The 13219-nt window shown below is 42.1% G+C and overlaps 1 protein-coding gene across 1 annotated transcript in view; it reads right to left on the reverse strand.

Annotated features, from left to right (window-relative positions):
- Positions 1–37: 37 nt before the first annotated feature.
- RLF (RLF zinc finger) overlaps positions 38–13219 on the reverse strand; it is a 45785-nt gene continuing 32603 nt past the window's right edge. The window contains exons 6-8 of the mRNA XM_014881276.2: positions 10497–10633; positions 5347–5488; positions 38–5172 (exon numbers count right to left, since the gene is read on the reverse strand). Coding sequence (XP_014736762.2) covers positions 451–5172; positions 5347–5488; positions 10497–10633 — 5001 coding nt within the window. The 3' untranslated portion in view covers positions 38–450. The remainder of the gene's footprint in view (positions 5173–5346; positions 5489–10496; positions 10634–13219) is intronic.

Below are 13219 nucleotides of genomic sequence, written 5' to 3' on the forward strand. Positions count from 1 at the left end.
GTAAAGCACATTAAAGATTTACTGTACAGTAAACAAATGGGTGAAAAACTGTAATTTATTGAAACTCATAACTCAAAAAATATAAGATGCTGTAGTGTACAATATGTTACACAAAGCACCCTGGGGTGCACATTCAAGTCAAGTAATAACTCCATCGCCCCCCAAACCCTGGTACCCCAGTACTTGTTCCATATACAATCATGCACATTTACTCTTCAAGAGGAAGCCCCCAGTATTCTGATGTGTTAAATAGCACCAAAATCAGCACTGTTCATTGAAAAAAATGGGGAGCTAAATTAACTTGGCCATTACTTTTGACAGATATTATACATTCATGGAATTAAACAGTCAAAACTAACCTAAAAAGTGTGTACTGCAACAATTACTGTTCTAATTTGAAGTTCTCCCCGTACAGCAGTAGTGGAGGCTATCTGCTCTAAGCAAAGCTACTTATGTACTTCCTACACACAGCTCATCTGCCTTTTTTGTTGGAAATAAATCTATGAGAGGTGTGGAAAACTTGGATCTTTCAAGAACAACTACTGGTCGTAAGTAATGCAGCTGTTTTAAGGCAAGGTCTCCACAGTCCGTTAGGGCCTTGTCCAAGATTGCCCTCAGGTTTTCTAAAGAAGGGGCAGATGAGGACTCTGACAGCAAGGGCTGGATCTCTGTTAGCTGCCCAGGATTATTTGGGGTTATGATTACATTTTCATCACTCACAAAGTTGTTTACTGGTGTATCCCCTTGGCTGTCTCCCTCATTTTGCAATGGTTCATCTACTGGCAACTGCTCAGGAGACTCCCATTCTACCACCTCATCACAATCATCATCATCGTCATCATCATCTTTTCCCTCACTTTCCTGAATAAATTTTAAAAATGAAGACTCAAATCCCATTGGTTTATACGTCTTTAAATCAAATGGTTTGGACACAGGAGGCTTTTGAAATTTGTCTTTTGTAGCACAAAGTACATTTCTTTTTGCATTCTGATTAACCACACTATGTTGACATCCCTCTGGGTCTTTCTCTCTTGGCAAATCTAATTGTAAACTGGAGACAGAAGAGCTATTCTCTCTTTCACTGCTTTCAGAAAGATCTTCAGTTTTACACACAGTTGTCTCCCTGGTGTTAGGCTCTTCAAAACAGGTGTCCTTTGAATTGTGGTTATATTTTAAAGTGCCTGAATACACAAAGGCACTGGCATCACAATTCACACTACTCGGTGGGCATTGTTTTAGGTCTTCATTACTCACATCTGGAGGATCACAGGCAGGGTTTGGAACGAGGGGTTTGTCACTTTCCTGCACAGGCTCAGAATTAGCTGATCTATCCTCGTTAACTTCTACAGCTTTTTTATCCAAGTCTGAAGCTGTGTCAGAGCAAGACTGCTTTTCAATCATGATGCCACATTTAACACACAGAACGAGTTTCTGAAGGCGCTGCTCAATGTACATGTTGGTCATCTGGTGTGTGCGCTTGTAGTGCCTCACGATGCTGCTTTCCAGTTTGACAACAGACAGGCAGCCCTGCACCATGCAGGGGTACTGGGTCTGGTTCGACTTCTCTTTGCACATTTGTAGGGCTTCCTCTTTTGTTTTGAAATTCAGCAAATGCTTTTCTCTGCTTTTGTTGATTCTTTTAGCTTTTTCTTTTAATTGCTTCCCATTCTGCTTGCTTGTGTCAAAGCCGTCTTTCAAATAATTTTGCTCATTTTTATCTTTATCTTCATTGTCTTCCTCCTCTCTCTGATTTCCAAAGAGACTATCATAATATTCACTGTGTCTGAAATACACGTGTTGAGAATAGTGACTGTAATTTGTGAAAATTCGATTGCAGCCATTAAGGTCACAATGGATTTCAAAATCTTTGTTTAATTTTTCTTCATTGGCATGTTCTTCTATTAGGTGCTGTTTAAGCTTATTAAATGTATAAAATACAGCATGGCAGTGAGCTTGGTTACAAGCAAATCTGGCAGACTCAGCTTCAGAAAGCAGTTTTTGATCCTCTAAGATTTCATTGTGGAAGTCACTACAATGTTTAGAAAGAGCTTTAGAACACAGAAAACGCTTACCACACTCTTTGTGTTTGCATGCAAATATTTTTTTACATTTGACAAGTTCCCTTTTTGTTCTTGCCTTGTCTTTTTCTAAGCAGAGCTGTTCCTTATTATACTGGTGAACAGTTCTGTAATGGCGAATCAAACCTTTCTGGTTTGTGAATGCTGAGTTGCAGCTTTTATGTATACAATGAAATGGTTTGTGGTACTTATGCAATATGTAACATAAGTTTCCTTTAGCAACTGTTCTTTTGCTTCCTCTTCCCTGTCTTGCTTCCAGTTCTTCCCTATGACTGTCCAGAGAAGTTATGTTAGATGTTTTCCTCGTTACATCATTGTCTGTCTCTTCATTGGACTCCAAATCAGTCTCAGAACTGCAGTCCTCCTTTTTTGTGTGACACAGCTGCTCAGAGTCCGAATGTCCAGGGAACCCAACACTGTTTGCACAGGCAGGCACTGGAGCAGTGCCATTCTTATGCATGTCTTCTGTACATAAACCTACATGATCAAACTTTTCACTAGGACACACCTTGTGAGCCACCCTCTCACAGCCAATCTGATGTTTGTTTCTATAGTGAATTCGAAGATGTGTTTTTCTTGTAAATGATCTTTGGCAAATATGACACTTAAAGGGTGAATACCGATGCTGGAACATATTTAATTGAAGAACCATTTCCTTTGAATAGTTATGCTTTTTAACATAATGCATTAAGAGAGCTTCTCTGGTCACAAACTCACATGTACATCCGTGACATTCACAGAAAAATGGTTTAGCTGCCAGTTGAGTAAGGTACTGGCTGGGTAAATTATCTTCTTGCTCTTGAAGGTGAAATTTTGAGGTAGTTTCATCAGCTGACCCAGAGCACTTGGCATTCCTAGATGAATAGCCCAGAAAAGATTTCTGTCTTGAAGAATTCTGGATGCTAGCATTTTTTAAGCTCAGATGTTTCAAGCCTAACATTAGTTCCAACATGTTATCTTCAATATCTGCTTCTTTAGAACTGTCATAAAAAGATGTTTCTGGGGAAGAAGGACAAGTTTCTTCCTTCAGGCCACTGCCTCCTTTAGCATCTACAGCACAACACAGGCTTTCTGGAGAGTCAGCATTTGTATCAGAATTATGACCTAACTCTGGACTCATATCTGTAGGGGATTTACTGTCCTGAGCATCATTTAACAGATCGAGAAAGTATTTAGTTTTCAGTTCCATATTTCTTTTACGTTTAAAGTTGTATGGATGGGCCCTTCGAAGGTGTTTTTGCATACTTCTGGAATTTTTGTGGGTGGAACAGCAGCCTTCAAAACCACAGGAAAGGTTTTTTTCATCAAAGCAAACTGCCACATTGGAGCACTGTTGTTTCATATCTGCTGGATGGAAGACTCCTTCCTGGGACACGACATAACCTGGAACTGACTGGTTGTGAGCTCCAAGCAGCCGTGGGGATGTCTGACCTTGGCTTACTGCAGCCCTGTGCTCCCCACAATGCAGGCTGCAATTACTCTCACTGATTAGATCTTCACTGTCAGAGAGAGATTCTTCCTTCACCTGTGGAATTTCCTGAGAGCCTGAGGGATCCAGGTTATCATTCAGATTGGAACTTTCAGATTGTTCAAGCAGCTGAGACTCTGTAAGGTAACTGGACTTTTCTTCTGAAACCAACCCTTCAAGGTTCAGCCTTTGCTTCCCTTCCCCATTTGACACTTGGATATCGTGTGCTGCAAGGTGATTCTGAAATTCAGTTTTTGAATAATAAAACTTCTTGCAACCAAAGTAGTTACAGGTATAGGACGCATCTCTGAAATGCTGCGCCTCGTGATGGTACAGCTGCCCTAAGTCACTGAACACAATATTACACCCATTCAGCTCACATTTATAGCGAAGATCATCGTGTGTCTGCTTGTGGTTGAGCAGCTCGTTGACTGAGCCAAACCTGGCGTAGCAGTCCATGGACACACACATGTAGGGCTGGGGCCCGCAGTGCACGCGCTCGTGCTCCCGCAGGTGGAAGGATGTCATGAAGTGCCGGCGGCAGAACGCGCACTTCTCCCTCCTGTTCTTCATGTCCAAGTAGTGTTTTGCATTCTCATCGTTGTTCTGATGCTCAGCTTTCAGGTGTACACTTAAGTACTTAAACTGCTTAAATACTCTAGAACAATCTGTCCCAGGACAGGGGTAGATGTCTCTGTCTTGCAGCTGGCAGTTTTCCAGTTGGCTGAATGTGACGTATTCCTGTGTGTCATCGTCAAAGCTTTCAGGGAGCTGTGCCTGATGTGACCTTTCTGGAAATGCTGGGGGAGGGCTGCTGGAAGCTGTTGCTTTTGGTGGTGATCTCTCTTTTTTCAGAATTATTTTCTTTTTAGGTCTGTGTGTTCTACTAGGTGGCATCTTAACATGTTCCATTACATGTGGTACAAAAAATTCCTTTCTCTTGAACTTTTTTGTGCAAACAGGACATGTATAAATACCATCTTCCATGTGCATCTTAGAATGATGCAGTATTCTTGCCTCTATACACTCCCTTTTGCAGAGCACACAAAAAAACTTGTATTGGAGCCATCTCTGGTATCTTTCTGAAGAACCAATTGGTTTTTTCACTCTTGCTTTTTCCTTAGGGTGGTTCATTGTGTCTTTCCCATCATAATATCTGTGCTCTTTTGTCTCATCATAGTCACTGAAGGAAGTTTCGAACATGTCGGTTTCGTGGAGTGACAGATGACAACCTGCATCATCCTCAGAATCAGAAGCTGCCTTCCCTAATAATTTAAGACAGTGCCGCTTCAGAGTCTTCCAGTCCCAAAATTCAGGGTCAAAAGGCCAATATGCCTTCAAAGCTAACAGCAGTTCACAGCGGAGTGAATTTGGAACCAGTGCATTTTCTTCATCAAATTTTTGGTCTGGCTGCATATAGAGCTCCTCCAACGCATTAAATCCACTCAGAGTTGGCTCAAGTAAGAATTCTGTGAGCTGACAGGCTCTTCTAACTTCAAGGTCTTCTGGTAAAAGGCATGCAATTGTTTTACACACTGATGTCTTCATCTCATCGCTTCCATTGGACCTGATCTGAAGGGCTCTCACACATAACAACACAGACACAGCAAGTCCTGCTTCCTCTGCCTGTTTAAAGAAAACAGAAGATTTTTATTAGTATGTTATTAGGCACTTAATCAGAAATATGAAAAATGAAATAAGCTGTATTTTTTTCCAGTTCAACAGAATTATTAAGAAAATAATACATTCACGTAAACAGCTCTAGCTGTGCCCAAAGATCCAGGATTGCATGTTACTTACTTCAGATTGTATGACTCTTATCAAGAAAAACAGGTGCTGTAGTGTCTTGGCAATGATGCCAAACTGACGACATCTCTCCAAAAAGGAGTCTAAAGAAGGATCTATTCTTCTCTGCAGTTTGCTCCAGAAAAGTGTCAGCTCCCTGTGAAGAGTTGAAAGCAGAGTGTAAGAACATTGCAGATACAATTTGTGCAGTCACAGTGTGTCAGTTCAGAACTAATGCCAAGAAAAATTTGAGTGTTATTCAAGGACAGCACACACTTCAATTTGGTCCTGATCTCCAAGTGACATTGAAGAGAACTGTTCCTGTACCCCACTCCAGCATCCCATCAAATCCCAGTGCATCTCCTGATACTTACTGGGGAAAGACACTGGCACTGGGATTCATCTGCCTTAATGCACACATCTGTAGCTGCACAGACTTTCTTTCTAGACTAAAAAACCCAATCCCACACTTCCAGTCTTGACCTCTCACACAGAAATTTAAAATGGGTAAGATGAATCATAATAGAAAGTTGTCACTTCTCTTCCAACAAGCAAGCAGCTCAGCTGCTGACACCTGCAGCCAGGTGATGTGGCTGCCACTAAAAGGGAACAAACCATCCTTTGTAAAGCACTGTGTAAGGGATCTGTGAGGTGAAGGCTGTCTGCTGTCTCTGTGCTTTTCCACTTGCACCATGAGAGCACAAAGCCACTCTATTAAGCAATTTATTATACCCAAGGAGGCACAGCCACTTAAAGATACAAGCTGTCACTTACTGTTGTTCTGCCAGCACGTGGACTGCCCAAAAGTAGCAGAGCCATAGGTTTTACTCTACCATTCCTTTGGCAAATTTGACTTTTGCTAACATATCCACTGTGTATATCAACTACACACAGAGGGTTCTGACTGCAAGGTCAGCCACAGCCTTGAGAACCATCAGGGAGATGGTGGAGCACCGAGGACAGGAGCCAAGGGAGGTAGATTTTCCCTTCCTAGATTAACAGTGACATTACAGCTGAAAAGGTTTAACATTTTCCAGACACCCTAGAGTTGCACTTTCCCTGGAACTTGTCTGACCACTGGGTAATCAGCACTAATCTCAGAAAGCTATCTAGTTCTGTCTGGGTAAGGTAATGTGCTTACTACAGGTTAGAAGGCTCAGTCAGGACAGCAAACAAAGCAGCACAACAGGGCAAGAATGGACCTTCAGTTCTCCAGCAGCAGCAAACTGTCAGGATGGGCTTAAGTATGAGTATGGTACCAAAGCCCTAGCTTTATCACTATGCAATCCACAGAGAGTGCCAAACACATTTTCCTTTTCATCTGCAATTCACAGCTGTCCAACAGGTCTTTTCCTTTGTTTAAACCAGAATATTTTCTATTTGCATAACTCATACTGGTTCTCTGACACTGCATAAAGCAAGATATGGAGCAGAGCAAAGGGACTGGGAGGACTGGCTGGCAGCCAGCAGGACTGCCCAGGCCAGCAGCATCTGTGACAGGCCAGGCAGGAACTAGCAGAGAATCTTTCATCAACATACTGCTACTCTGAAAATCAAGAGGGACATGACTGCAGGAAAACAGTAATTTAAGGATCCTCCAGTTGAACAGAGAATTTCCCAGTACACAGAATTTGTAGGGCTTGCCTGTTGATCCTAATCCATAACAGTACAAGGGCAGCTGATCTGCAGTGACTCCTGGCTTTTCTTACTCTCTGCTCTCCTCTGAAAGATGGTAAATGTTTTAGTCACCACTCAGTTCTGGTCTACCAAATTACATAATACACCAGCAGTACACTATGAAAGGTGATGAAAGCTTAAATAATTTATTGACTTGAACACCATTATGCAGGCTTATGATACAAAAAAGTTACATTTTCTTACAACAATCAAAACCCAAAAGGTGCTAATGACATTGCTAGAAAAATTTTAAGTAGAATCCAAATCAGCATATCAAGCAGAGTAAAATAACTGTTCAACTACAATACTTTTTGAACCAGACAGGACCTTCTTTGAAGCTGTCCTGGGAAACCCTCAAAAAAGGTGTATTTAATTCCATATCTGTGCCACACCAATCTGCCCCAAATTGTTACTCTAAGACCTGGCATCTGGAGATGGAACTGCAGAGGTCAGGAGTGCCAGGTCCTTTTAAAGCTGGGGTCACTCACACAGGAGCTCTCTTTGCTTTTGGCTCTTTTGGGGAAGCTGGGACAGCACAAAGCAGAAATTTTTTGTTTCTCTCTGGGCTTTGGAGGGAGTTGCTTCAGGTAGGTCTCTGAGTGGCAACAGTAGCAACCCCAGAAGTTGCATTGTAAAACCCAAAATTGTTTCAGAGTGAAGTCTGAGATTCAGCAACTCTGTATCTAGTGATTATTGTTACTTTGTTATTTACTGCCATTTGGTGTGTAGTGTTATTTTGTATTTGTTGATGTTTCCTTTTTTAGTAAACTCTTTTATCTTCTTGCATTCATCTTAGCTTATCGGTGAAAAACAAAGTGGTTAAAACAAAAAGAGCAGGTAATTGATTTTGGAGCATCCACCCCTTAAATTGTCTTAAACCAAGACAAAAGTGAATTAAGCAATTTCTGCCCCTTTAAAACCAGCAGCTGGTCACAGAAAGAAGAATGTCTCCCTTTATGTTTTCAATTTAACTTATTAAATGCATATTTATGTTGTATTTAAGCCTATATAATGGCTCACAAGGACCTGCTAGCATGTCATTCCTCTACATTAGCTTTAGCTGCAGGATTACAGTAAATGTCCATATTGCAGTGGGTCCTTCACATTTCCTGTCTTTCTAGCCAGCTCCAACATTTGTCATGCTATCAGTGGAGTTTAGTTCACCAATGCAGAGAATATTACCTAATCTCCTTTCTAGATTACTGCTCAAAATCAGCCCTACAATGATTTCAGTGTGCCACAGTTTGTATGGAGCAGAGCTCCTCATTTTCATTAGCCATCATGCATGCCCTCTACATCTGTAACGTGAGGTACCATGGAATATCAAGTCAAGCTGGCTGATCTGACAAAAGCAATCATCCACATTAGAAGTTTTATGTCATGTCAGCCACCTGAATTAATCTACTTTGTGGCTAAATAATTGTTCAGTCCACATCTGTCCCCAGGAACAGAGGTGGAGGTCAGTGGAAAGGCCACTCCATTGAACAACACTGCACCAACAGCCAGGCATCCTGACCTTCAAGCAACTTTTTAAATAGACTTATACAGTCTCAAAAGTGAGAAAGCAGTCTGATGGTCAAGAAGTATTACACCAGCTTCACCATACAGGAGTCCATCAGAAAGTGAACTTCCATCTGTGCTCCAGCATCCCAGAAGCTTTGCTCTTCAGTGGGTCCAGTGGTATTGGCTGTGTCCAGTGCTGGTGTACAAGAACTGCTAGGTACAGTGCTAGAACTTCAATGTATACATCTCTGCAATGGCAGCATTACCATCAGACAGCAGACTTCATTCTCCCATCTTGTCCCCAGGGAAGGCAGAACTTGGTGGAACTTGAGAAGTGTGTCAGGACAGCAGCAGAGGGGGAACTGTGCTATGCATTGACAGGGCAGCACAGCTGGACCCAGCACCTTTCCTCACAATGGCTAAAACCAGTGTAGACATCATGATGTGACACAAACCTGCTAACCTTCTGCAAGCAGGGACATATTTCTGTTGCTGGACTGTGCTACCACTTGGATCTTCAAGCCATCACTGCCTGGCACCTAGGGCAGTCAAGTTTAAAGCTGATGTGCAAGGTGCAGGTTACAGCTGCACCATGTTTTGTGTAGCATTAGCCTCAGGACTCAGACTGACACAGAGATGAGAAATCTACAGGCCTCAGTTAGAGCTACAAGACCTGAAAATTACATTCCAGCGCTAGAGAGTTTCAGTCCAGACTTCATCAGACTGCAAGTAAAAAAAAATCTACCCTCATTTGTTGCCACAAAAGAAATGTTATTCTGTAACAATAAATGTAACATCTTCAAGCCTGTTCTCCAGTCCCAAAAGTCTGACAACAAAAAGTGAAATCCTCTTCCCCTGCACCCAAGGGATACAGCTCTAAAAAATATCATGTCTTCTTGGACAACAGCAAGCAATCTAACTTAGCCTAGAAGAATGTTTGTTGTGTGTTTCTCTCTTTGAACATAATTCTACTCCAATCTCTAATGCCAAAGTTCTATAGTGAAAAACATCCTCTAGAATTTTAAGTGTGGTGAACTCTCCCCTCCTGAATCTTCCAAAAGGTTCATTTCCTTCTATAAGGTATTCTTTGCTCAAAAAGACATTTCTGGCCCATCTGTACACATGACTGGACTAGGCTGAACTGTCAATCATCCTGCAGACACTGAAGTGCTGTAAAAACTTATTTAAAAATGGCTTTAAAGCATGGACTAAATGAACAACACCACAGCTAACAGAATCCAAATTCTCAACCTATTCTGGCCATGTAAAGCTTTGTCCAGGTGGGGATTTAAATGGGAGAAAATGACATATTTAGCCACGCCTTGAAAGCCAAAACTACAAGCCCATTTTGTGAAGGGCAGAAACCAGCTCCTCTGCTTTGGCTCTACAAGTTTACCACTGCTGAAACACAGGTGCAGAAGGTTCTGCATCTCCAGACAGTAAAGAAGGCAGAGTTTTACAGTCACTATCATTTATCAATCTAATACTACAATTCTTGGAGTTATAGAAATCATAAAAATATAAGAAGGCTCTCGGGGAGAAGTGGAGAGAAGTTACAAGATGTTGCTTCCATTCATTCCCAGCACTGATATCTTTGTGGAACTGGTGAAAAAAATGCACCAGACTTTCATGGGGCCAAGTATTCCCAAGGGAAGAATGGGCTGACAACATATTTGTGGTACCACAAAGTTAAGGGTTTAATTCCAACCCATCACCACTGACAGATCTACTTACCCCACAGAAGTATTAGTGTCCATTCCAACAGTGTGAGTGCTGTTTTAGTTTTAAATTGTTTAAACATTGCTTTGGTCTAACTGCTCTGTTAGCTAAGCAACTTGTGACAAAATAAGTAATTATCTAGGAAGTGCTTCAGTCTGATGCACTTCTCAAATAAAGGATAAATCCACCTTCTCTACATATTTTTGTATTCTATTTACTCAATTCCAGCCAGTGAGGAACAGTTAGCAGAAGCAGCTGATACTTACCAAGAGCAATACACATTTGCTGTTTGAAGCTGATGGGTAAGATATGTTGTACAAAGAATAAATGCAGTATTTTCTTGCCCCTCAGATTCCAGGTTACATATGATGTCTAGTACCTCTTTGCAATCCACCTTTGCAATCTTAAGGAGAAACAAAATTAAAAAGAAAAGGCACTTTATTCTCAGTATGTTTACAAAAGAAATGCACATTTACTGTATCAACGTCTCACAAACTAAACACTCTGTCTCCTGTACCCAGATCAGGCCACTCCTTTCAGCTACAAAATGATATGAGAAGTTCACCTGTTAGTTCTGATCCCTTCTAAATATCAGTTTTCTTTGGGACAGTCTTCCACTTTGGGCAGCTTAACTAAATACTTGCATCCACCTAAAACTTCCCATTATGTCTCTCTGCACTTACAGGGATTCTTGTGTTACTTTTGAAAATTAGAACCCAGGTCCAAAAAGATCAAGAGTTGTGAAAAAGCTGGTCTGTTGTTCTCTTCACCCTTAGGTGCTGATACTGAACAACCACATTTCAAAGCATTATGATAGAAATAAAAGTGTTTAGAGTAGTGTGCTGATTTTGGCTGGGGTAGAGTTAATTTTCTTCCTCGTGGCCGGTCTGGGGCTGTGTTTGGGATTTCTGCTGGACACAGGGTTGATAATATAAAGATGTTTTTTGTTATTGCTGTAGTGCTTACACAAAACAAAGGAAGCTGGGAGTGCACAGGAGGTTGGAAGGAGACACAGCTGGGACAGGTGACCCCAGCTGACCAAAGGGACATTCCAGACCATGGTATCATGTTCACTGTATACAGTGAGGGGAAGGAGGAGGAAGGGGATGGTGTTGGGAGAGATGACATTTGTCTTCTCAAGTCTCTGTTATGTATGACTGTGCCTTGCTCTCCTGCCTGTGGGTAGCAGTGAATTAATTCCTGGTTTTGCTTTGCTTGTGTGCATGGCTTTTGCTTCACCTCTTATTTTGTCTTTACCTCTACCTACAAGTTTTCTCACTTTTACCCTTCCACTTATGTCCCTGGTACCACTGGTAGGGGACTTGAGCAAGCAGCCACAAGGGGCCTGGGTCTAGCCAGGGTAAAACCACAACAAGGAGACAAATCCCAAGGATATTCTGGGATGTCTATTAAGGTAGTACATAGCTGTGCATCAAACCAGGGTATCAGCCTGGATATAAGCCCCAAACAGTAATTCTGAAGAGTGTTTACCATTAAGACAACACTAGGTTTAAATACATTTTTCCACTGGATCTATTCCACTTCACAGAACAGACTGTGTTCCAGCAATATGTGCTTTCAACACCTGTTGATATTTTAAACATTTAAACTTCTCGTTCATGACAAATAACAATGACAGAGAACAAACAACAGGAAATTTAACTAATTTTTGCATCCATCTCATTCAGCAAGAAGAGCAGAAGCAGGGGTATCAACCCAGTTTCCTGTTCAGGCTTGACTCTGGAGTTCATTGAGCAATGCCAACATTTTCCAGGGTCCAGTGACTCTTGGTGTTCAACTTGAGACCCAGAACTGACCTCTTGCAGCAGACATTTCATAATTCATAACCCACAAGGCCTTGCAGATGTGTCAGTTTTGCATTTAGTAAAGTAAAACCAGCAGATTTTGGGGGGGTGGGGAAGGGGAGGGAGGGAGTGGACACTGACTCACCCCTGACAAGACAGAAACCTCAGAAAATGATTCAGATGCCAGTGCTTTGCTGTCTAAGGGAACAGACACCACTGCTCCTTGCATGTCAATGATAATCAGCCCATACAGCATCTGGAAATCAAGTGCCACCTCCAGCAGGCTGGGGAGGGTGGACAGTGAGCCCACACCAATGGCCACAGGACAGGATTGGGAGGATGTTGATCACTGCCCAGGAGAGAAGGGGGCTCCTGTGTGTAACAGGACACTGCTGCATGCCACCTTCCCCCAACACTCCTTGCCAGCAGCACCTTTGGCACCTACAGCTCCACAGCCTTGCAGCTTGGGTGGCAACTGAGCAACTGCAGCCTTGGCACAGTATTCTACCACCTCTCTCCACTCAACTGCTCCTATTCCTTACAGGTAATCATTTCAATCAGTATATTTTATAAAGCAAAGCTTCAAAGCTAAATTTCAATTTAAAGCTAAGTGATACAAACTTTTATCTTTGATGATTTCTACAATTATAGACTACCATCTCCCTAATACTGCAGCAAATATTCTTAAATAATGCAGAAGTTGCCTGCAGCAGTTTGATATAAGTCTGATCTTCCAAGTCTTGGGTTTTAGAAACACAAATATTGTCAGTGCATGTAAGCATGGGCCATGTTTCCCTCACAGATCTGAAGGGAATGTGGCCAGACAGCACCTGCCAGAACATGCCCACCACCAGTTCCATCAGAACACTGAACACCACCACTACTGCTTTAAAAACGACAACATTAAAACCTACTTACTAGGGTTCCTGAGGCCACAGAATTATAAATCCACATTTTTAATAGCCATCAGTTATTCCTCAATCAGACCTGTGCTGTAACAAGACCCAGAACTTCTGCTGTGTGCTGGAACAGCAGGAGCAACACCAGCACAAACAGGGCCTGGCAGCCAGAGTGACCTCCAGCTGCACAGCACACCAGAGCCCCTCTCCTCCCACAGGAATCTGAGACTTTTTTTGGACAAACTCATTCACATTCAGGACATTAACTACTGAGTTAGCAACAAC

Source organism: Sturnus vulgaris, chromosome 24, assembly GCF_052056855.1.
Source record: "Sturnus vulgaris isolate bStuVul1 chromosome 24, bStuVul1.hap1, whole genome shotgun sequence".
NCBI classification, from domain to species: Eukaryota; Metazoa; Chordata; class Aves; order Passeriformes; family Sturnidae; genus Sturnus; species Sturnus vulgaris.